At 33.3% G+C, this 27,437-nt stretch overlaps 2 protein-coding genes and 1 long non-coding RNA gene across 3 annotated transcripts in view; 2 read left to right on the top strand and 1 right to left on the bottom strand.

Annotated features, from left to right (window-relative positions):
* The first annotated feature begins 7,816 nt into the window (after positions 1-7,816).
* On the top strand, positions 7,817-17,173 carry LOC127705569 (cytadherence high molecular weight protein 2-like). The gene is made up of 21 exons (XM_052209898.1): positions 7,817-7,822; positions 8,099-8,255; positions 8,737-9,003; positions 9,168-9,506; positions 9,647-9,733; positions 9,834-10,130; positions 10,313-10,399; positions 10,709-11,047; positions 11,360-11,582; positions 11,628-11,746; positions 12,058-12,280; positions 12,326-12,444; positions 12,755-13,240; positions 13,553-13,891; positions 13,973-14,248; positions 14,561-14,899; positions 14,981-15,212; positions 15,594-15,712; positions 15,751-15,963; positions 16,576-16,779; positions 16,941-17,173. The coding sequence occupies exons 1-21, from the start codon at positions 7,817-7,819 to the stop codon at positions 17,171-17,173; spliced, it is 4,704 nt and encodes a 1,567-aa protein (XP_052065858.1).
* Positions 17,174-21,572: 4,399 nt separating this feature from the next.
* LOC127705001 (uncharacterized) overlaps positions 21,573-27,437 on the top strand; it is a 28,127-nt gene continuing 22,262 nt past the window's right edge. The window contains exon 1 of the mRNA XM_052209249.1: positions 21,573-21,660. The gene's annotated coding sequence lies outside the window, so the exon portion shown is untranslated. The remainder of the gene's footprint in view (positions 21,661-27,437) is intronic.
* Positions 25,191-27,240, bottom strand: LOC127705013 (uncharacterized). Its single transcript, XR_007983607.1, has 3 exons — positions 26,909-27,240; positions 26,159-26,315; positions 25,191-25,396 (listed from the first exon to the last, which is right to left on the bottom strand). It is a non-coding gene; the product is annotated as an uncharacterized LOC127705013 (long non-coding RNA).

The following is a 27,437-nucleotide window of genomic DNA, read 5'->3' as shown; positions in this document are numbered from 1 at the left end:
CAATAATATATTGTTCAGACTTATTGGATGATGTTAAGATAAAGATTACCGTTTCAGACTAAATTTGATGTACTCGTGACATTTTCTTTAGTGATAAATTGCATTGTGTGTATACTTTGGTGGTTTTCAGATTTTTACAAGGATACAACATATACAGTCAAGTCAGTATCATATCTTGACTTACATTTAGAAATTGACACTAAGGGTCGGTTGAAACAAAACTTTTCGACAAAAGACATGATTTCAGCTTCCCAATTGCGAACTTTCCATTTCTATGTAGCAACATTCCAGCAGCGCCTGCATACGGAGTACTGTATATCTCCCAGTTGATACGATATTCCAGGGCTTGTATTTCCTATCATAATTTCCTTGATAGAGGGTTGCTGCTCAAAAGGAAGCTACTAAACCATGAGTTCCAAGTGGTTAAATTGAAATCATTCCTTCGTAAATTTTACGGACGCCATCACGAGTTGGTTGACCGTTATGGAATATCCGTTTCACAGATGATAGCGGATATGTTCCAAATGTCGTAACTACAATCCCGTCCCCTTTTCCCCGAATGTGACCTACCGAATAAGACTTATTACCGGATTTTTACTAACATGAGCAGCACAACGGGTGCCACATGTGCAGCAGGATCTGCTTACCCTTCCGGAGCACCTGATATTATCCCCAGTTTTTGGTGGGGTTCGTGTTGCTCAGTCTTTAGTTTTCTATGATGTGTTTTGTGTACTATTGTTTGTCTGTTTGTCTGTTTGTCTTTTTTCTTTTTTAGCAATGGCGTTGTCGTATATTTTCGAATTATGAGTTTTAATGTCCCTTTGGTATCTTTAACCTCTCTTTTACAAATAATATGTAAATAAATCAATAAAGAAGTTGGGGATATTGACAAATAAACAATTGAAAAATGTAACAAATCATGCTGAGGTAATCTATGCCTTGGGGTAAAAACAAGTGTTACGAATGAAAATGAATACAATAGATTTACAGAACATATGGTCTGACAGTTGTGTTCGTGAAAGTATGGTTAAACAAAATTGGGACTGTCCAGAAATTATGAAAAAGACCCATTAAAGTTATTATATTTACCATAAGCATTATATTACAAACAAATGATATTTATAAACAAATATTTCAGCCTGTATTCCTCAACTGCATCATGATATACTAATCTGCCTAATGGTTTTGAAAAACTAACAATCTCAATCAACCGGTCTTAAGAATTGAATGAGAGGCGAGAGATACTAAAGGGATATTCAAACTCATAAGTCGAAAACAAACTGACAATGACATGGCAAAAAATTGAAAAACAATCAAGAGACAAGCAGCATACAAAACACAACATAGAAAACTAAAGACTGAGCAAGACGAACACCACCAAAACCGGTGATGATATCAGCTGCTCCGGTAGGGTAAGCATATTCTATTCCACATGTGGCATCTGTCGTGTTACTCATGTCAGTACAAACCCAGTGATAAGTCTAATTTGATAGGTCACATTCGTGTCAGAACGTGAGTACAGACAATTGTGTTAATGGTTTCCCCGAAAGAGGCATCCACCCAGTTGTAAAATGATATTAGGGATAACAAGCTTTTAATTAAGTAAGCCACACTCGATTTTCGTCTTTACAGACAAGAATATCTTCTGCAGTTGTCTGTGTAGTTACATATTCATGTTTTATATATATGCATGTCCTGAATAGAAATTAATATTAATGACATTTCATAAATAATCTTTGAAATTTATTGACAAGCTGATAGAAGTGATACGGTTTTTTGAGCTTGACATATTATATTGGAGACTGTCTATAACTGATGATTATATGTTAACTTCTAGATGGTATTTGTCTTTTTGTGTCGTTGGGTTATATTCTTATTACTTCACTGATTTCTGTTAATGCCTTGTTGATTTTCTGTTAGATGTATTAAAATTGACGAGCGATAACATTTTGAATTTAATATTATATAGGTTACAAAATTGAAATGAATAGTCGTTTAAGTTTCAAATCTGCAAAGAATTTTTGTGTTTGTTATCTACCATTCTGGTAAGGTATATCGGATCCATCACACAATTAATTTTACCCGTTGAAGCAAAATGATACAATAAAGCAACGAACCATCAACTACGAAAATTTAATCTATAATTTGTAGTACATTGTAGTGGTCAATTGAACATCGGACATGTAGTGAGTCAATTAATATATGATTATTTGTTTAATTACAAAGCTTTTTAGTTCAAACAGTAAAATAAAATTTATAACATGTCACTGCACATGTTCTTATGAATACAATGTCAAGATAAAAGAATAAAAAATGGAAAGACAGATCACATGCTACTTTATAGGTTAGCCGTTGCAACTTAATTGACATAAACGATAATATGCGTTTAGCATTTGTAATATCAAGTATGATGATTGTTTTATATTGAATTCAAAGTAAAAATCATTGCATTCTTTTCATAATTTGCCACCAGTAACTGACTAGAACTAATATTATAATGAAGACATGAAGGGTCTAACAGATCATCATTGGCAGTTAGTGTTTCCTTGTATTGTTGGCCATCTGCAGATATAGCAATGACATTGCTTGACGATTTCCCAACTACGTACACGTTACCGTTATTGTCAACAGAGATACCAATTGGACCCTTAAGGACGCTTTCATCCTTAAATGACCATTGTACTGAGCCTTGTATGTCATAACATATCACGGAGTTTAGTTTGTTATTTGTTTGAAACATTTTGTCACCAAATGTTTCAACGTAACAAAACTTTGGTATTTTATCACAAACTATATCATTTCTTGAGTTGCTGTGCGGATTGATCGAATGAATTCCTTTTCCAGCTGCGCAACAAATGAACTTACCATCTTTTACAGCTACACCGTAATACTTATTATCAAATGGTATTTCGTTCTTGATTTGTTTGTGTTGTATGTCGATATTGTAATGTATTACTTGTCTGACTGTCCTGAGGTTACATTCAGTGTTTTTTTCTTCACTGTTGTAAGCTATGTCGCATGGATTTGTTGCTGTTCTCTCATCAAAATTTTTTGATCCGTCAGTTTTGAATATTCTGATATCTTTGTTTAAGTAATCTGCAAAGGTATTTCTACCATCAGGTAGCATGCAACAACCCCATGTCCGATTCACCATAGTATTTATAGTTTTATGCAGCATCACTTTTATATTTTCAACTGACTTAGGTGATATGTTCGGCATCATTATTTGGGCTTGATTGGCTTTCCTCCTTGTGAGGATGACATCGCACGGTTTCGTTTCAATTATTATTTCTTCAAAATTCTTGATATAGTTGTTGACATTTTGCATGGCGGCATTGGCATTATACGTCATTTCGAGGTCTTAAAATTTTTCGGTGTCAATCACTGCCATCAGGAATTCGTCTTTCCTTGTGACCTTTTTTTTCAGATCTTTTATAGAAATAAATTTCTGAAGATCTGTGGCATGTTGCTTGATACTTTTAATGTTTTTCCGGTATTCAGTTACCTCACTCTCTTCTTTTTTCAACAATTCCAGCTGTTTGCCAATTAACTTACTTTCCGTTTCTTCGGTTGCATTTAATTTTTTTAATATGTCAGCTTTTATTTTGTCTTAATGGTTGTTCAGTGTAATCCTTGTGTGTTCAATTTCTTGCTTGATCTGCTTTCTTTTCTTGGTTAACCTCTTCGTATTATTTTCTCGATCATTTCGAATTCTTTGAATATTGTTGGTTAGTTCTGCTAACGATTGTTCAATTTCATCAAAGGCATTTGCAAAGCTTATGTTTTGAATAATATCAGCCAGTTTGCCGAGGTCACGACATGCTAAGTGAGTTTCTACAATACAAATACCGCAGCAAAGACTTTCATGCTTTTTTGCAATAAATATTGAACTTCTCGTTATGCTTGGCACAGTTTTGAGTGATTTTGACAATATCACATGGTAATTTCTGGTACTCACTTATTGGTACGGTGGTATGCTTTCGTGTTCCCTTCGACAGACTGTGGTGGCTTTTGCATTCTAAACAAAGTCCTTCATCACATTCAAAACACCAGATCATGGATGGTATGGTTATATTGTTTTGATCACATATACCGCACACGGGTGTTGATGAGGCCATGTTTAACAATAACTACAAAAAATATAATTCAATTGTAACAGTTCTGTATTTTGACAATACTTTATATATATTCAGTCACTTATTAGAGGACACATCGAATGTGTACTGCTCAATTCATTAAAGAAGAAAATCTTTGCTTAAAACGCCTTAGCAAATAGATTTTTTTTTGTTTTTAATTGTGTTGTTGCTACATTCAATTCTGCAGCAAAAACAATCTTAATCAACTATAACGGACAATTATAAATCGGATTGAAATTATATGAAAAATAAACAGTAATCAGACTGGTATATACAAGAAACAGTCATACATTTGCATTCAAAGTGGATCTAATAAATTCCATTTATTTGCATTAGCTATTGACTTATTACAATTTTTTTATGGTTATTAGTGTTATAAACTAATAGGGGCAACTTTATAATTTTGAACTCAAACTTTTCAAAATATTAATAGTTTATAAATAGCCTATACGTGCATCGTTCTTAACTGACGAACAAATGTTCTGTACAATTATTTACATTTCAGCCATATCAATTAAGAATATTCATTTCTAAAATACAAATGAAAGTTGGCATATCGGGTAATTAATTAATTGGTAATCGATCTTCAACACATATCTTATAAAGATATTGATCTGATTTAAAGCAGCAATCTAACATTGAATAATAATTTAATGAAACGCATATTTAAGTGGAATTTGTGACTACTAAAGATTATAGAGGTAACACTACTTAATCATGATACATAAATGCAAAGGGAATTAACTGTTACTCTTTTGATTTGGCTACATGTATCATGCATTTCTTTTTTTTTTTGTATTCTCATTCACATTCTCCATAAAAAGCTACATATTTGAATGGCAACTGATATTCAATAGTATATTTCAATATATGTCTTTTACTGCTTAATGTTATATATAATTGTAATATATATTTAATTTAATTACCAGTTTTTATCAGGACTTGAATTACTCCAAATTCACAACCAAAATGGGAAGTTATCTTTCCGGTTCAAAAAAAAGGTATGCAACCAAAACTTAATAATATATTGTTTGTTTTAACTTATTATATTATTTTATTTACAGTTGAGTGGTTCATCAATGTTTTAATATATTCTGTAAAACAATATTTAAAAAATAACTGTTTTACATACCTCTGTTAACTAATAACGCATTACGACAATTCTCTCAATGATTTCTATATAATTTTCTTTGCCATTTTTCACCAAAAATATCCTTATATGTAACGTTTTTTTCCGTATATATACATGTGTTCCCCTTGCACATATTAAAACCTTTTAAACGAATTTTCGTCAGTGACCAAACGCAATTGAGATTATGACAAGAATCACAATAGGTTTATTATATCCCGTAATTTTTCCCATACAGCAATTGATATCTGGTATTACTTAGTTTATGGTTGATAGCGAAAACTGTTGTTAATAGAGAAACATTTGGGGAAGAGGCCATCTTCTCACATCAAGAGAGGCAAATTTTAAGATAAGGTCATATTTCGGCTAAAAACGTTCTCAAAAAAATTGTCATCATTCCATTCAAATATTCCGTCTCTAAAAAAAATTTTGAAGATGAAATATTTTACAATGACATTTTTTTTTGGTATAAAATTTTGTTTCAGTTTCTGATAACCGATATTCGTATTAAATGAGATATGGTTCATGTATGTGTACAGTGGCTTTAACCTCTATTTTGTCATCAATATCAACTAATGAAAATGAAGCCAAAATGTACATTTGAACAAAAGGTTCAAGTGGTGAAGTTGAAATTGTTATTGACGTCGTCACGAATTCGTTGACCGTTATGAGATATTTGTTCCACAGATGACGACGATGTTCAAATTGTCGTAACCATAATCCGTTCTCTTTTCCTCTGACCTACCAAAAAAAGTGTAACATAAATACCGTAATCTAAGGTAAACTCACAAAGGGAAAGTCCATAAAAACTGACAAAATCAAACGCTAGACTCTATCAACAAACGAAACGAATGAAAAACAGCTGTCATATTCCTGACTTGGTACAGGCATTTTCCGACGAAAATATTGAGTTTAACTTGGTTTTAGAGCTACAGGTAGCTCAAACTCCGACATGTATGACAACTGTTATAGTTCCGTTAAATTGACAAAATTGGGGGAATAACCAAAACAGACATAATGAGACTTATAACGGGGTTTGTACTTACATTATCATCACGACGGGTGCCTAATGTTGAAAAGGATCTGCTTACCCTTCCGAAGCACCTGGTGTCAACTCCGATTTTGTGTCGAGTTCGTGTCATGGCATTATCAGTTTGTGTTCGACTTATCAGTTTGAGTATCCCTTTTCGTATCTTTTACTTTAAAAAAAAAAAGAATTGAGAAAAATAGCAAACAGATTTGACGGATCCTTATATGTAACTGCTACTGATATTTCTATAGTTTCAGCTATTATAAAATCAGATGAACCATTAAAAAGTAAAGCAAACTCTAAAAAATAATTTACTGAGGACGCTGAGAAGCCGTATCTGTCAATTCATAAGGACAGGCCCAACATGAAAAGATTGGACACTGTATTCCTCAGCATCACCACAAGCACTGAATTATCACAAGAACATCGAATCTAAATGTTAAACAATAGGACATCAAACAATAATCCTATACATGATTTTTCTGAAAATGAAAATTTGCAAAATGTTAAAAAAATCATAATAATAACGTTTTCACGACGATTGTCTCCCTTATATTTTAACTTTGAACAATTGATCAAAAGAAAAAAAAATGAGTGTTTCAACCATATTGATATAACAAAATACTCAACGAATGTATGGCGTTAAATATAATAATATTACAAAGCTTACATACCGAGTTAATCCCTCAAACGAGTAAATTGTACGCAGATTTTGAAATACTTCAATTCTTCCTTCGTGACAGTAAACAGCGGTTAAATGTATCGACAGGTGAAGCTTGTAATGATAATGATGATGATTCATAGATTGTGTATTGTCCTACACAGAAAATTAATCATCGGATGGTATATAATAACTCATCAGAATGTTTATATACGATTAGCAAGTGCAATTGGCGGTATTTTTATAAGTGGTTGATTAATAAGGTAAATAAAAAGAAAAATATGTTAATGAAAGCTTATTTCGAGTGAATGATAAAAAATTTGAAAAACTCTTACTAGCGTACTGCTCTCACACTTTATAAATTGAAAATCTTAAAAGACGATTTATATGCATACGTCAATGATTATGGCATTACGAAAAGAAAGGACTCTGAAGAAGAATTGCTAAAAAAGGGGTTAAGTAACTTGCACTTGTTGCAGTTTTAAAAAGGATATTAAATCTTGTACTTCGATTACACATTTCCGCTAAACACTCGGTTAAATATAAAAACAAAGGATGGCTCATCTAACGTCATATCAGAATTATTAACATCGATTGCAAACTAAGGGGAAACATAAACTCTTATCTGAAATATTTGTTTAATAAACCCAGGATGAATTTTTTAGTGTGTTGTTTGTCTGTGATGTATGTTTACACAGTTTTGAATTGATGGCTCCCGATTGCTGTCAAATAAATCTAGTATGTCTGTTGGGGTTGCTTACCTAATTTTGTCAATATAACGGAACTATGAACAACTGTCATACAATTGTGAGGTTAAGCTAACTATAAAACCAGGTTTAACACCCCATTTTATCCGGAAAATGCCTGTACTAAGATAAGAATATGGCAGTTGTTTTACACTTGTTCTGTTGATTGACAGCATTTGATTTTGTCAGTTTGTATACACTCCCCCTTGTTGAAATTGCCTTGAAGTTCACTTTTTTTGTTATACTTTTTTACATGTATGCATGTTCCAGTTACACTTGTATCAAAAGTGTGAAATCAGGATTTCCGTACATTGTGAGTCTGCTACTGGTTGGTTGTTGCACGTTGGTGCATTAATAAAAAAATTTAGGTAAAAATAAGACCAAAAACATTTTCAGTACAAAAGTAACATTTTAAGAAGAAAAAAGCATAAAAAAGACACCACACAACGTAAAGACATCACTACAGAACGTAAATACATCACTTCAGAACATAAAGACATCACTACACAACGTAACGCCTTCACTACACAACATCAAGCCATTACTACAGAACGTAAATACATCACTTCAGAACGTTAAGACATCACTATAGAACCTAAAGACATCACTAGAGAAAATACAAACACCACTACACAACGTAAAGACATCACTTCAAAACGTGAAGACATCACTACACAACGTAACGACTTCACTACACAACATAAAGCCATCACTGCAGAACGTAAAGACATCACTACAGAACGTAAAGACATCACTACACACCGTTAAGACATCACTACAGAACGAAAAGACATCAATACAGAAAATACAGATATCACTACAGAACGTAAAGATATCACTACAGAACGTAAAGACATTACTACATAACGTAACGACAAAACTACAGAACGTAGAAACATCACTACAGAACATAAGGACATCACTCCACAACGTAAAGATATCACGACACAACTTAAATTTAGAACGTAAAGACATTACTAAAGAACATATACACATCAATACACAACGTAAAGACATCACTACACAACGTTAAGGCATCACTACACAACGTAAAGACATCACTACACAACATACAGACATCACTACACAACGTGACGACATCACTACAGAACGTAAAGACATCACTACACAACGTCATGACTTCACTACACAACGTAAAGACATCACTACACAACATAAAGAAATCACTACACAACGTGAAGACATCACTACAAAACGTGAATACATCACTACAGAACGTAATGACATCACTACAGAACGTAAAGACATCACTACAGAACCTAACAACAACACTACAGAACGTTAAGACATCACGATAGAACGTAAAGACATCACTACAGGACTTCAAGACATCACTACAGAAAGAAAAGACATCACTATAAAACGTAAATACTTCACTACACAACGTAAAGATATCACTACAGAACCTAAAGACATCATTTAGAACGTAAAGACATCACAACAGAACATAAAATCATCACTACAGAACGTTATGACTTCACTACACAATATAAAGCTATTACATCAGAACGTAAAGACATCACTACACAACGTAACGACATCACAACACAACGAAAAGGCAACACTACACAACGTAAAGACATCACTACACAACATACATACATCACTACACAACGTAACGACATCACTACAGAACGTAAAGACATCACTACACAACGTAAAGACATCAACACACAACGTCATGACTTCACTACACAACGTAAAGACATCACTACACAACATAAAAAAATCACTACACAACGTAAAGAGATCACTACCAAACGTAAAGACATCACTACAAAACGTAAAGACATCACTACAGAACCTAACAACAACACTACAGAACGTTAAGACATCACGACAGAACGTAAAGACATCACTACAGGACTTAATGTCAATACAGAACCTGAAGACATCATTTAGAACGTTAAGAAATCACTTCAGAACCTACAGACATCACTATAGAACGTAAAGACATCACTACACAACGTAACGACTTCACTACACAACATAAAGCCATTACTACAGAACGTAAGACATCACTACAGAACGTAAAGACATCACTACACAACGTAACGCCTTCACTACACAACATAAAGCCATTGCTACAGAACGTAAGACATCACTACAGAACGTAAAGACATCACTTCAGAACGTAAAGATATCACTACACAACTTAAAAACATCACTTTAGAACGTAAAGACATTACTACAGAACGTATACACATCACTACACATCGTAAAGGCATCACTACACAACGTAAAGACATCACTACACAACACACAGACATCACTACACAACGTAACGACATCACTGCAGAACGTAAAGACATCACTACACAACGTCATGAATTCACTACACAACGTAAAGACATCACTACACAACATGAAGAAATCACTACACAACGTGAAGACATCGTTACAAAACGTAAATACATCACTACAGAACGGAATGACATCACTACTAAACGTAAAGACATCACTACAGAACATAACAACAACACTACAGAACGTTAAGACATCACGAGAGAACGTAAAGACATCACTACAGGACTTGATATCACTACAGAACCTGAAGACATCATTTAGAACGTAAAGACATCACTACAGAACCTACTGACATCACTATAGAACGTAAAAACATCACTACACAACGTAACGACTTCACAACACAAATTAAAGCCATTACTACAGAACGTAAGACATCACTACAGAACGTAAAGACATCACTTCAGAACGCAAAGACATCACTTCACAATTTTAAAACATCACTACACACCGTAAAGACATCAATTCAGAACTAACGAAATCATAACAGAAGCTAAAGACATCACTACAGAACGTAAAGACGTCACTACAGAACTTAAAGACATCACTACAGAACTTAAAGACATCACTTCTAAATGTTAGAACATCATTACAGAACCTAATGACATCACTACACAACGTAACGACTTTACTACACAACATAAAGTCATTACTACAGAACGTAAGACATCACTACAGAACGTAAAGACATCACTTCAGAACGTAAAGATATCACTATACAACTTAAAAACATCACTTTAGAACGTAAAGACATTACTACAGAACGTATACACATCACTACACAACGTAAAGACATCACTACACAACGTAAAGGAATCACTACACAACGTAAAGACATCACTACAGAACGTAAAGACATCACTACACAACCTAAAGACATCACTACAGAAAATACAAACATCACTACACAACGTAAAGACATCACTTCAAAACGAAAAGACATCACTACACAACGTAACCACTTCATCACAAAACATAAAGCCATCACTACAGAACGTACAGACATCACTACAGAACGTAAATAAATCAGTACAGACCGTTAAGACATCACTACAGAACCTAAAGACATCACTACAGAAAATACAAACATCACTGCACAACGTAAAGACATCACTTCAAAACATAAAGACATCACTACACAACGTAACGACTTCACTACACAACATAAAGCCATCACTACAGAACGTAAAGACATCACTACAGAACGTAAATACATCACTACAGACCGTTAAGACATCACTACAGAACGAAAAGACATCAATACAGAACATACATACATCAATACAGAACGTAAGGAAATTACTACATAACGTAACGACAAAACTACAGAATGTAGAAACATCACTACAGAACGTAAGGACATCACTCCACAACGTAAAGATATCACTACACAACTTAAAAACATCACTTTAGAACGTAAAGACATTACTACAGAACGTATACACATCACTACACAACGTAAAGACATCACTTCACAACGTAAAGGCATCACTACACAACGTAAAGACATCACTACACAAGACATTAAGACGTTAAGACATCACGAGAGAACGTAAATACATCACTACAGGACTTGATATCACTACAGAACCTGCAGACATCATTTAGAACGTAAAGACATCACTACAGAACCTACAGACATCACTATAGAACGTAAAGACATCACTACACAACGTAACGACTTCACAACACAAATTAAAGCCATTACTACAGAACGTAAGACATCACTACAGAACGTAAAGACATCACTTCAGAACGTAAAGACATCACTTCACAATTTTAAAACATCACTACACACCGTAAAGACATCAATTCAGAACGTAACGAAATCATAACAGAAGCTAAAGACATCACTACAGAACGTAAAGACGTCACTACAGAAGTTAAAGACATCACTACAGAACTTAAAGACATCACTTCTAAATGTTAAGACATCACTACAGAACGAAAAGACATCAATACAGAACATACATACATCAATACAGAACGTAAAGAAATTACTACATAACGTTACGACAAAACTACAGAATGTAGAAACATCACTACAGAACGTAAGGACATCACTCCACAACGTAAAGATATCACTACACAACTTAAAAACATCACTTTAGAACGTAAAGACATTACTACAGAACGTATACACATCACTACACAACGTAAAGACATCACTTCACAACGTAAAGGCATCACTACACAACGTAAAGACATCACTACACAAGACATTAAGACGTTAAGACATCACGAGAGAACGTAAATACATCACTACAGGACTTGATATCACTACAGAACCTGCAGACATCATTTAGAACGTAAAGACATCACTACAGAACCTACAGACATCACTATAGAACGTAAAGACATCACTACACAACGTAACAACTTCACAACACAAATTAAAGCCATTACTACAGAACGTAAGACATCACTACAGAACGTAAAGACATCACTTCAGAACGTAAAGACATCACTTCACAATTTTAAAACATCACTACACACCGTAAAGACATCAATTCAGAACGTAACGAAATCATAACAGAAGCTAAAGACATCACTACAGAACGTAAAGACGTCACTACAGAAGTTAAAGACATCACTACAGAACTTAAAGACATCACTTCTAAATGTTAGGACATCATTACAGAACCTAATGACATCACTACACAACGTAACGACTTTACTACACAACATAAAGCCATTACTACAGAACGTAAGACATCACTACAGAACGTAAAGACATCACTTCAGAACGTAAAGATATCACTATACAACTTAAAAATATCACTTTAGAACGTAAAGACATTACTACAGAACGTATACACATCACTACACAACGTAAAGACATCACTACACAACGTAAAGGAATCACTACACAACGTAAAGACATCACTACAGAACGTAAAGATATCACTATACAACTTAAAAACATCACTTTAGAACGTAAAGACATTACTACAGAACGTATACACATCACTACACAACGTAAAGACATCACTACACAACGTAAAGGAATCACTACACAACGTAAAGACATCACTACAGAACGTAAAGACATCACTACAGAACCTAAAGACATCACTACAGAAAATACAAACATCACTACACAACGTAAAGACATCACTTCAAAACGAAAAGACATCACTACACAACGTAACCACTTCACTAAAAAACATAAAGCCATCACTACAGAACATAAAGACATCACAACAGAACGTAAATACATCACTACAGACCGTTAAGACATCACTACAGAACCTAAAGACATCACTACAGAAAATACAAACTTCACTGCACAACGTAAAGACATCATTTCAAAACATAAAGACATCACTACACAACGTAACGACTTCACTACACAACATAAAGCCATCACTACAGAACGTAAAGACATCACTACAGAACGTAAATACATCACTACAGACCGTTAAGACATCACTACAGAACGAAAAGACATCAATACAGAACATACAGACATCAATACAGAACGTAAAGAAATTACTACATAACGTAACGACAAAACTACAGAATGTAGAAACATCACTACAGAACGTAAGGACATCACTCCACAACGTAAAGATATCACTACACAACTTAAAAACATCACTTTAGAACGTAAAGACATTACTACAGAACGTATACACATCACTACACAACGTAAAGACATCACTTCACAACGTAAAGGCATCACTACACAACGTAAAGACATCACTACACAAGATACAGACATCACTACACAACGTAACGACATCACTATAGAACGTAAAGACATCACTACACAACGTCACGACTTCACTTCACAACGTAAAGACATCTTTACACAACATAAAGAAATCACTACACAACGTGAAGAAATCACTACAAAACGTAAATACATCACTACAAAACGTAATGAAATCACTACAGAACGTTAAGACATCACTACAGAACGTTAAGACATCACGATAGAACGTAAAGACATCACTACAGGACTTCAAGACATCACTACAGAAAGTAAAGACATCACTATAAAACGTAAAGGAATCACTACACAACGTAAAGACATCACTACAGAACGTAAAGACATCACTACAGAACCTAAAGACATCACTACAGAAAATACAAACATCACTACACAACGTAAAGACATCACTTCAAAACGAAAAGACATCACTACACAACGTAACCACTTCACTAAAAAACATAAAACCATCACTACAGAACGTAAAGACATCACTACAGAACGTAAATACATCACTACAGACCGTTAAAACATCACTACAGAACCTAGAGACATCACTACAGAAAATACAAACATCACTGCACAACGTAAAGACATCATTTCAAAACATAAAGACATCACTACACAACGTAACGACTTCACTACACAACATAAAGCCATCACTACAGAACGTAAAGACATCACTACAGAACGTAAATACATCACTACAGACCGTTAAGACATCACTACAGAACGAAAAGACATCAATACAGAACATACAGACATCAATACAGAACGTAAAGAAATTACTACATAACGTAACGACAAAACTACAGAATGTAGAAACATCACTACAGAACGTAAGGACATCACTCCACAACGTAAAGATATCACTACACAACTTAAAAACATCACTTTAGAACGGAAAGACATTACTACACAACGTATACACATCACTACACAACGTAAAGACATCACTTCACAACGTAAAGGCATCACTACACAACGTAAAGACATCACTACACAAGATACAGACATCACTACACAAAGTAACGACATCACTACGGAACGTAAAGACATCACTACACAACGTCACGACTTCACTTCACAACGTAAAGACATCACTACACAACATAAAGAAATCACTACACAACGTGAAGAAATCACAACAAAACGTAAATACATCACTACAGAACGTAATGAAATCACTACAGAACGTAAAGACATCACTACAGAACGTTAAGACATCACGATAGAACGTAAAGACATCACTACAGGACTTCAAGACATCACTACAGAAAGTAAAGACATCACTATAAAACGTAAATACATCACTACACAACTAAAAGATATCACTACAGAACCTAAAGACATCATTAAGAACGTAAAGACATCACAACAGAACCTAAAGACATCACTACAGAACTTAATGACTTCACTACACAACACAAAGCCATTACATCAGAATGTAAGACATCACTACACAACGTAACGACATCACTACATATCGAAAAGGCATTACTACACAACGTGAAGACATCACTACACAACATATAGACATCACTACACAACGTAACGACAACACTACAGAACGTTAAGACATCACGACAGAACGCTAAGACATCACTACACAACGTAAAAACATCAACACACAACGTCATGACTTCACTACACAACGTAAAGATATCACTACACAACATAAAGAAATCATTACACAACGTGAAGACATCACTACTAAACGTAAAGACATCACTACAAAACGTAAAGACATCACTACAGAACCTAACAACAACACTACAGAACGTTAAGACATCACAACAGAACGTAAAGACATCGCTACAGGACTTAATATCACTACAGAACCTGAAGACATCATTTAGAACGTAAAGACATCACTACAGAACCTACAGACATCACTATAGAACGTAAAGACATCACTACACAACGTAACGACTTCACTACACAACATAAAGCCATTACTACAGAACGTAAGACATCACTACAGAACGTAAAGACATCTCTTCAGAACGTAAAGACATCACTTCACAACTTAAAAACATCACTACACAACGTAAAGACATCACTTCACAACTTAAAAACATCACTACACAACGTAAAGACATCACTACAGAACGTGACGAAATCATAACAGACGCTAAAGACATCACTACAGAACGAAAAGACGTCACTACAGAACTTACAGACATCACTACAGAACTTAAAGACATCACTTCTAAATGTTAGGACATCATTACAGAACCTAATGACATCACTACAGAACGTAAAGGCATCACTTTCGAACGTAAAGACATCGCTTCAGAACGTTACGAAATCACTACAGAACGAAAAGACATCACTACAGAACCTAACAACAACACTACAGAACGTTAAGACATCACGATAGAACGTAAAGACATCACTACAGGACTTCAAGACATCACTACAGAAAGTAAAGACATCACTATAAAACATTTATACATCACTATACAACGTACAGATATCACTATAGAACCTAAAGACATCATTAAGAACGTAAAGACATCACAACAGAACCTAAAGACATCACTACAGAACGTAAAGACATCACTACAGAACCTAACAACAACACTACAAAACGTTAAGACATCACGATAGAACGTAAAGACATCACTACAGGACTTCAAGACATCGCTACAGAAAGTAAAGACATCACTATAAAACGTAAATACATCACTACACAACGTAAAGATATCACTATAGAACCTAAAAACATCATTTAGAACGTAAAGACATCACAACAGAACCTAAACACATCACTACAGAACATAATGACTTCACTACACAACATAAAGCCATTACATCAGAACGTAAGACATCACTACACAACGTAACGACATTACTACACAACGAAAAGGCATCACTACACAACGTAAAGACATCACTACACAACATACAGACATCACTACACAACGTAACAACATCACTGCAGAACGTAAAGACATCACTACACAACGTAAAGATATCACTACACAACATAAAGAAATCACTAAACAACGTGAAGACATCACTACTAAACGTAAAGACATCACTACATAACGTAAAGACATCACTACAGAACCTAACAACAACACTACAGAACGTTAAGACATTACGACAGAACGTAAAGACATCATTACAGGACTTAATATCACTACAGAACCTGAAGACATCATTTGGAACGTAAAGACATCACTACAGAACCTACAGACATCACTATAGAACGTAAAGACATCACTATACAACGTAACGACTTCACTACACAACATAAAGCCATAACTACAGATCGTAAGACATCACTACAGAACGTAAAGACATCACTACAGAACCTAACAACAACACTACAGAACGTTAAGACATCACGACAGAACGTAAAGACATCATTACAGGACTTAATATCACTACAGAACCTGAAGACATCATTTAGAACGTAAAGACATCACTACAGAACCTACAGACATCACTATAGAACGTAAAGACATCACTATACAACGTAACGACTTCACTACACAACATAAAGCCATTACTACAGATCGTAAGACATCACTACAGAACGTAAAGACATCACTTCAGAACGTAAAGACATCACTTCACAACTTTAAAACATCACTACACAACGTAAAGACATCACTACAGAACGTAACGAAATCATAACAGAAGCTAAAGACATCACTGCAGAACGTAAAGACGTCACTGCAGAACTTAAAGACATCACTACAGAACTTAAAGACATCACTTCTAAATGTTAGGACATCATTACAGAACCTAATGACATCACTACAGAACGTAAAGGCATCACTTTCGAACGTAAAGACATCGCTTCAGAACGTTACGAAATCACTACAGAACAAAAAGACATCACTACATAACGAAAAGATTTCACTACACAACGTAACGACATCGATTCATAATGTAAAGTTATCAATACACAACGTAACGACTTCATTACACAACATACAGCCATCACTACACAACGTAACGAAATCACTACAAATCGTAGAGATATATCAGTACAGAACGTTACGACATCACTACAGAACCTAACGACATCACTACACAACATAAAGACATCACTACACAACGTAACGACTTCTCTACACAACATAAAGCCATCACCACAGAACGCAATGACATCACTACAGAACGTAACGACATAATCACAAAAGGAACAATGCGCTAGGAAAGATAAAAAGACCAACCATAAAGGCAAAGCCTCATATCGTTAAAAGATAAAACTACAAAACTTAAATACTTAACTCTTGATCTTAAAGATAAAACTTCAAAATGTAAAGACAAAACCCTATTGCTGCAAACAATGAAGTATATACAATGTCATGAGACAGTCCAAGATAAACAAATACACCTCTTTGAAAGCTTAAATAGTAGTTTTACTAGATTGTAAGTCCTTCAAGATATTTTATATTTCAAATCAAAACAAAACATATAGTTAAGAGAAGTGGCTGATAAAAAGAATAATGTTAAATAATTTTTTTATTCTGACTTCATCAGCTCGAATATCATCTCGCCCTTACTGGTTCCCTCTATGTTCTTGCTGATGAGATTAATGTCAATAACGAAAATGCCATTATATAATTGTCCTTTATAATGCATCGTTCCACAAACACCATATACCGGTATGTCACATGGTTCATAGTTCGTGTTGCTCAGTCCTTAGTTTTCTATGTGTGTTTTGTGTATTGTTGTTTGTCTTTTCGTCGTTAATCGTTAATTTGCCATGACATTGACAGTTTGTTTTCGACTACTGAGTTTGAATATTCCTTTGATATCTTTGGCCTCTCTTTGAATATTGCCAGCTTGCTAAACTCAGAGATTGTCCACCTCGGCCATAATACAAGGGGCAGAGGTAGACTACCTCTAAATAACACGTGCCACTGATACACAATAACTTCAAGGTATGGCTGCATGAGTAGGGTGGGATAGAGTAGGATGGTATCTATGATGAATTTATTTACAACAGCTGGGTCGATGACACTGCCGGTGGAGGTTTCCAGTACCGTCAGCTCTTCTGTGTTGACATGAATTATCATTGATATGGTCATAATTATAAATGTACTGTTTAAAAAACATTGCATTTTTCTAAATACTAAGGATTTTCTACCCAAGGAAATTATAACAATATCTGTATTGGACAAAACCATTCGGAATGTCGGGTCATGAATGCTCTTCAACTCAATTTAAAGTTTATTTTCAATTGATATTCAAAAAACTGCACAAACACAAGCTCTAGTGAGCTTTTCAAATTGACTGAATAACAAAATATATACACTCATACAAAAGTCATGAAAATAACATCATTTTAAGCATACAGTAAATGGTAAGATACTATAGATGACATATAAAAGTTTAATGCATAGTATGCAAAATTGAGTATATCTCAAAACATGGCATTAGTAAGAATGATAAGCACAGCAGATGATAGCAACTAAAAAAGCTAAAGCAATCAAACAGTAAAACAAAATCAAAAATAAAGAAGCACAAGTAGAAAAGCACTATACACATGCACCGCATTGGCATGAGCTGTTATTGGGATGTACCAATTTTTTTAATTGGTTACACTCCAGATTTGGCAGCATTATAGAGAAACGATCTCAAACCATATTATAATTTTGTAGTTCTAAATCTCGGGAGTACGAGCTGCTTTCTACTATATTTTGTTTCTTTAAAAACGTTTTTGATTCGAGCGTCGCTGATGAGTCTTTTAATGACGAAACGCGCATCTGGCGTGCATAATTTAAATCCTGGTATCTATAATGAGTTTATTTATATTTCTTTTTTTTGGGGGGAGGAGGGGTTAGGGGAGTGGGTTTTATGGTGGAAGGTTTCATTTGTTTCTTTGACATATCGGTAAGCTAATTTTTTGAAATCGATCGCTAATTCGTTTTGGAAGCTTCGTTCATTTTTCTATAATTAGTGACGTTTTAAAAAACCGGTAATTAATCTTTTAAACGAATGATTGGACTGCAGAGGAAACATAAACCGGATACAAGTATAAATATTTGACCGGACAACGAAAATTGCATGTGGTCATATTGCAAAGAGAATTTCGCCTACGTATCAATTAATCTGAACAAATGACATGAATGAGCAGAATACGATTTAACTATTCAATTGGGCCAAACTTAAAAAGAATACATTGTCTCTTATACAAAATTGGTATAGAATATGCTCAAAATATATATCAAGAGAATTGTAAATATACGTTGTATCTTAAATAACTTTTAGTAGATCATTGCGCGCAAATAATCAATGACTACACTAATTTATAGTAATAGAAATAAATCGGCTGTTTTGTTTTTATAAAACGTTGGCCCTAACCGACTTTTGTACAGAAGATTCATCATAATCTTTGGTTTAATTGATTGAATATTTTTAAATCGAATAAATTCTAATATATCATACTTTTATTCATATTTGTAATAATTTTTTTGTTGATTGATGGATCGATAATGGAAGCATCGACTTGAAATATTATTACTTCAAAACAAGTTTATTATTCAGTAAAGACGATTTGAATTAGTTAAGCAAAATCTGTCCAGATTTCATAACAAAACCAATGAAACTTTTGTTTTATCTAGAAAAGTCTACCACAAGACCGAATGAGGCACAAGATTACTACTAACCTTTCAAATAAATTGATAATTAAAACGACTTCAGGGTAAATGCTATTGTAAGCAATTTTTTCACTTATATTAAAAAGAATTGATAACTTGACAATCAAATAGTCAAATTGATTTGAACAGTGATGCTAGGATTGCATATAAAACAGACGATGGATTTGGACATTTTCTTTTTCTGTACGACTGCAATCATTTTCACAACTGCAGCAGGAACCTGACATCAACATCGTATGATAAGCAAGACTTTTACATACTAGTACTTGGTATCGTATCTTAATACACTGAATTCTTCTTAGGTAAACAATGTGTAATAATTTTCTAATGAAACGGATTTGAAATAAACGTGAACGATTCAATGACCGTCCGAACAAAAGTCAAAGATCTTTTTAAATATACGGTCTCAAACGATAAAAAGAAATAAATATAAAAATATTGGGTGTGGAATGAATGCCAAGGATACAACTATCACCAGCTGTAAATGTAAGCTGTAACAGGCAACCGTACGGCCGTTGGCTGTAAAAGCCGACGTTTACTTTGATAATATGAATATGTCCGCTCACAAATCAGACGCGTGTTCAACCGACCTTGCTTTTTTTTTCTTCTTTTTTTTTTTACCATCTCATTGTCTAAGAATCGGAAACAGCAATATCAAACACAAACTTATTATATAAATACAATACATATTATATTAAATAAGACAATTTTTATAAAAGATAATGTGTACGATCGTTGGAAACAAGTAAGCCTCGGCGAGCTTTTCTCCTATTTCGTAATAAAAATAGAAAAAAAATGTTCTCCTATTTCGTAAGAGAAAAAAATATATATTCTCCGATAATAAAGGTATTATATTTCTATTCTACAATTAACAATTGAGGCTTCATTTTCATTTGATTTTTTTGGGGTTTTTTTTGTTTTGTTTTTTACTTCACTTTTTCATGATATCTACATTGAGATGGTTGAGCGATCAGACAACTGTTCAACGGATAATAGTACAAAAAATATGGGAACATTGCTAATTATACAATTTGTGTCGGTTTTCAAAGCATTAAGAAGTATTAATCAAATAAAGTGGCAGTTTTCGTTATCCTGATAATTCGCACAAATCAAAGTTATATCATTATAATTTTCTTTGTTTAAATATACCGCGAATATCACTTGATTATTGTATAAATATTATAGAGATAAACGTCATAACAAATCATGTGATACATTTACCTATTGTTTACCTTCCTGCTGGAATTTCTATTTCTACAGTCGTTTTACTCCTTTAAACTAATAACTTCGTATGTATGCTATGTTATATTATGTACATCTAACATGTTAATTAACAACAGAAAATATTATTGTGGTGGATATGTCCAATTTGCTTTTGTTTAAATAATATGTTCAAAGGTATAATACAACATGTACAAGGGAGATAATGGTCATCAACCTGTAATCGTCTAAACCTCGTGAACATCTGGCATAGTTGGTAATATTTTTTTAGATAAAAGTTGTCCTTTTCATAACTCATCTCAAGCATTTAACATTTAATGACAAGTAACATTATTATGGTTGATACATCCATTCGTTTTTAGATTATGGAATAATTTGTTCAAAGTTAGAGGACGACCATTTCATTCTGAAAGAGCAGTGCTTGAAAATTTAATATAGTCAAAATACTTATTTCTAATTTAAAGCCGACCAGACTATTTTTGTTTTACTCTCAGAACAGGGCATTATTATTATTTATTAAAATTTATTTTCTGTTCGTCCAAAAAGTAATACAACAACTTCCCCCACCCCTTACAGAATAAAATCAGAATCAACAAATTGATCGATTGGTTGTTGTTTAACGCAACTTTCAGCACTTGTGTGCATTTTCGTGGCAGTCATTTTTTTTCTGGCGGAGGAACCCGGAGTGTCCGGAGAGAACCACCGACCTTCAGTAGGAAACTGACCTTCTTAGTAAATAAAGATTGAAATCGAGGACACTTGCCACCTGCGGGATTCGAACTCAAAACCTCATAAATGACAGGCTAGTGATACAATAATTCGACTAGTTTCGCTCTGAAATAACTTGTCTTATTGTAGGTGGGGGCGTTAATTTAAATGTATAGAATCTTTTAATAACTGGTCAAAATGTTGTTTATGTCACGGTTTTTTTTTTTAAATATAATAAAAAGTATGGGTCACTGGGATTTTTTTTACTCTACATGTTGTACAAAATTGTCAAATTTTGTAAAGATTATGCATGGAAAACCCAATTTTGTGTGATAAAATGAAAACTTAACCATCGAATTGTAAGATAAAATATGAGAAGGTAGATCAAATAATATGCTTTCAGAGAAGAAAAAGGAAAAATGGGGCCACAGAACTTTCTTGCTATATAATAAATTGGGGATATTCATAACACATTGTTTTTAAAAAAGTTTCTGTTACTCAGTTATATCCCTTTATGCGGCAAAGTTAAACAAAAAATAAATCAAACAATAATATTTAGTTTTTTTTTTCTTTTTAAGTACAGCAGTAAAAACACAGTTAGTGAAACATGTCAGGATAATTTAACATGGATTAAAATGTCAAATCTGGCAATGTATCGTTCAATGTATATATAATCTGTTTATATGTTCTGTTCGTCAAATTTGGCCTCTATTGCTAGAAATAGAACATGCGAACTATAGCAATTAGAGGAAAAATACCTGGTAATGTTTAATGGTCACTTAAGGGGGTACCCAACACTATAATCCAAAAAAAACCTGTCGTTTAATTTTTCTTGTTTTTATCCCATTGATAAACTAGGCCAAGCTAAACATCTTATAAAAATTTCGAAGGATTTGAATCATACGTTTAAAAGATTTGGCAACTCGAATATGGCATCTTTTACATGCTAATATCAGCCAAATTTGGAAGTTTCAGAAATATGGGTATAGGGGTATATATGTTAAAAAATTTAAAATTGATCCTAAATTGACAATAGCATAGTTAATAGTGAAAACTGAGGCGAATTTTAGTTCACCTATTCCCTTTACTTGTATTTTTTTTATTCTGGATTTAAATTTTTGTCCGAATTTAAAAAGGGGGGTCTCAGATTCAGCCCCCCACAGTGAATATGATGGGTCAAGTATTTGAAGAAAAAATTTAAAAAAAAAATAAAACGTGTCGTTTAATTTTTTTTTTAAACTAACCATTTGTAGTGCTATATCAGTTTGTAATTCTTGCAAAAATGTATAAATTTTATCCACCAGATTTTTTTTAATTATAGTTTTTTATAATACCACCACCCTCAATAAATAAGAGCAAGTTCCATTCTGATAATATATTTGGGGCATAGTTTTCTTGTCTTTTGACCTAGGGCTTAGATATTTTGCATGTTGAAGTATCATCATGAGGTAGAGTGTCACATATCAAGATGACTTTCATGTGACCTTGAAATTTGACCTCAAGGTCAAATATATGAATTTTTGATAGAAAACAAGGCCATATGCATTTTTGTTGTTGTTTTTTTTACCTAGGTCCTGTATCTTTTGTATGAGGATGTATCATAATGAGATGGAGTGTCCTGTGTTGTGATGATCTTCATGTGACCTTAAATTGACCTCAAGGTCATTTTTTTTTTACTATAAACACTTTACCATGCCTTGTTGTCTTTTGACCTTGGACTTAGATCTTTGGTATGTAGATGTATCATCATCAGGTAATGTGTCTTGCACCATGATGACCTTCGTGTGATCTTGAAATTTGACCATAAGGTCAACTTTATGTAGTTTTTAGCATGAAAATGACCAGGCCATGACTTTTGACCTAGGTCTTACATCTTTGGCAAATATGAATGTATTATCATGAAGTGGTGTGTTCCTTGCAAATTTGACCTTCATGAGACTTTAAAGTTTGGTTCATTTTATTTTAGTAGCTTCAGATAAATGATTTTTGAAATTTTTATTTCATAGGGTACAATATCCAACCACTAGTATATTTGACTTTGGCGGTCATTTTTTTGCAGATAAAAATGGCAAATTATTTATTTTTCAGTGTCAATTGAGCTGGGACTATAACTCAAAATATGAAATGATAATGCAGGGAATCAAAATTTCATAGAACTTTGTAATATACACACTTATTGCATTCTTACCACCTTCCAAATTTCATTAAATGCTGTTGTGTGGTTGTTAAGGAGTTGAACTAACAAGAATAGGATACCCTACTGAAAATGTAAAGTGGGATTTCACTGAAAATACCAGTGGAGTTCCATCAGAGTTCCATTGGAATACCACTGTATTACCACTGGGAAATTTGGTCGGGATTTTAATTGGACATTCATTATTTTCCATTGGGATATCAGTGAAATATCCAATGGGATTCCGGTGAATACTCGAGTGGAATACAGTGGAAATTCCATTGGAATACCAGTGAAAACTTCGTTGGAATACCATTGTTTTCCCACTGGACATTTGTTGTTTTCAACTGGGATACCAGTGGTAATTCAATTGGAAATTGTAACAATCAACCAAAGAAAACCAGTGATATTTCAATGGAAATTGACAATTCCACTGAAACGTTAGATATCATTTTGCATGCACTGCTTATTTTTGAATGAATTAATAAGAAAACTTGAAATAAGACAATAACCATTTTAATGCAAGTCAACAATTAAAGAAATTACAACAGTTTATACATTATCCACATTTAAGACCTTTTAAATGAAAAGATCAACCTCTTTAAAATATTAATGTTGATAAATTATCACTTTTTAGTAAAAGATGTATTTACTTAATTGTACATGTAAATCATTTTTCTGGTTAAATTATTCATAAGTCCATGGTAACTTTTGGTCCTTGAAATCTTTCACAAATGGTTTTAATTTTCAATTTTACAAATTTGTTTATTGTGCATTAAACAAACAAAAATGTCCAGTTTACACGCATACGAAATACTTTGTCAGTTTGGTCAGTTTTCTTCATCATCCATTGATATTATTCATGAATTAAGTCAAAAGTTTCTGCATTCCAATCCTCTTCAATTAAGTCTTCATTGATTAATCTGAAAGAAAAAAAATCATACATCATAACATGCATAGAATTTTGAAATAAAATAATATTACAATACCATGCTCCAGTCTGCAATTATTCAAAAATATATGTTACTGGCATATTTTTTTGTGTTTGTTTAATTTATTCACAACATTTATACACTAAGAGCAATTTAGACACATGTATGTCTATTGTTGAAGACTATGTGTTCTCTAGATTTCTTTGGCTATAGTTGTTGGGTTGCTGTCTCTTAGATTTATAACACACATCTCTTTTTATCAAAATAGACTTTTATTGTTTATGGATCAGGTGTCTCTCAGAGGCCAAATAAAATAGTATGTTTGGTTCCAGTTACATTTAAAAAAAAATTAGGGTAGGTAGGTAAGATTTTTTTTTATTTTATGGCTTTTTTTACATTGAGTCTATGGGAGCAACATTCTGACTTAAACAGTACTTACTGAAAAATTCCAAAAAAATACTTTAGGGTAGGCTAATGTTAAGACTAAAAAAAAGGTAGGTAAGGTAATTGGAACCATGCATATATTTTTATTTAGCCTCATATTATCTTCCCCTTTGTGTTGTGTTTGTTGTTGGTTTACTATCTGGTTGAAGCATACCAGACACCTCATTTTATTTACATAATATCCATGATTAACAATTTGTGCATGATGATCAGATGAATGTTTTTGAGATGTGTTTACAGCTTATAGATGTGAATGATTAATGTATTTTTATTTCAAGTGTGGGAAGGATGAAAAAATAATTCAAGTACCTTTCAATAATCTTATACTCAAATTTCTTTTCTCCTGCTGGTTCGTTTGTTTTCATCGTGTTTTCATATTATTGAGTGGATATTGATCGATGCACAGTCATCATTTTTGCAGCTTTGTACCTTCACCATGATCAATTCCTTTTAATATATGGACAACCTAAGAAAAATGTAAAAACATTTTATTAATATTTTTTAATTCTGGTCATGACCTGTATGCATCATATATTACTGATATTTATCATACAATGTACATATATAATTAAGAAGCTTCTTTCATTTAAGTATAAAGATTCTAAAACACAATATTAACCTTTAGGGATTTTTTGTGTTGCATATCCATCCAATTCAGAACATGACAAAATTAAGTTGAATGTGCCTGACATTGTGTAGTAAACATCTTTCCTTGATTGTGAAGGCACACAATGTAATTGAATATTGAATAATAAAATTATTATTACATTCCCACCTCCCCCTTTTCAGTAGTCTAAATAATTATGACGTCTTGAAAGCCTATTATATTTTTTTCTTTGACGCCTTACATCGATGTAAGGCGTCAAAGAAAAAAAATATAATAACCTTTCAAGACGTCATGATTATTTGGACTACCTTTTCAGAACACCAAATGGTCATCCTCAAAGTGTGAACTAACGGAGCCCATGAATGAAACTAAAGCGGGTGTATATCTTTTTTATAATTTTAATTAAAAATATTCATGATGTAAAAATCAAATTAAAATCTCTTAAACATTACCTGTATCTGCTGTACGTCTGCCCTACATCAGCACATCGTCTCATCGTAAATTCTTGGTTCAACAGCTAATGTCATGCCTAAATGTTCTGCTTTTAATGACTTTTTCTTTATTTATCGAAGGTTGTTGAGTATTAATAATTATTAACATGATTAATGTAACCACAGGACAGGATACATACTCGTACAATATTTTTAGTTTCAAATTTGAACACATTCCGTGTATTAATGATAACGACGATCTGATTGGCCGATCGGAAATCCCGGAAATTGAGTTATCCAATCAAATCAGCGGTTATTTTTATAGTCTGGTAGAAAAAAATGGCAGCCTCCATGAATGTAAATATGTGTGTTGAAAAACAACATTATTGACTACAGTTTCACGAATTTTTTGCTCAAATGATGCCAAAACACTGACATTTAGCGTACAATTGATTGGACTATATGTGAAATGTTTCTATAGATTAACTTATATGACGCGAGTTCCAGTACCGAGTTCAGGACATGAAAATGATGAAAAATTCATCACCCC

Source organism: Mytilus californianus, unplaced genomic scaffold, assembly GCF_021869535.1.
Source record: "Mytilus californianus isolate M0D057914Y unplaced genomic scaffold, xbMytCali1.0.p SCAF_6, whole genome shotgun sequence".
NCBI lineage: Eukaryota > Metazoa > Mollusca > Bivalvia > Mytilida > Mytilidae > Mytilus > Mytilus californianus.
Note: the sequence above shows the minus strand (reverse complement) of the source record. Positions and strands in the feature narration are given on the sequence as shown.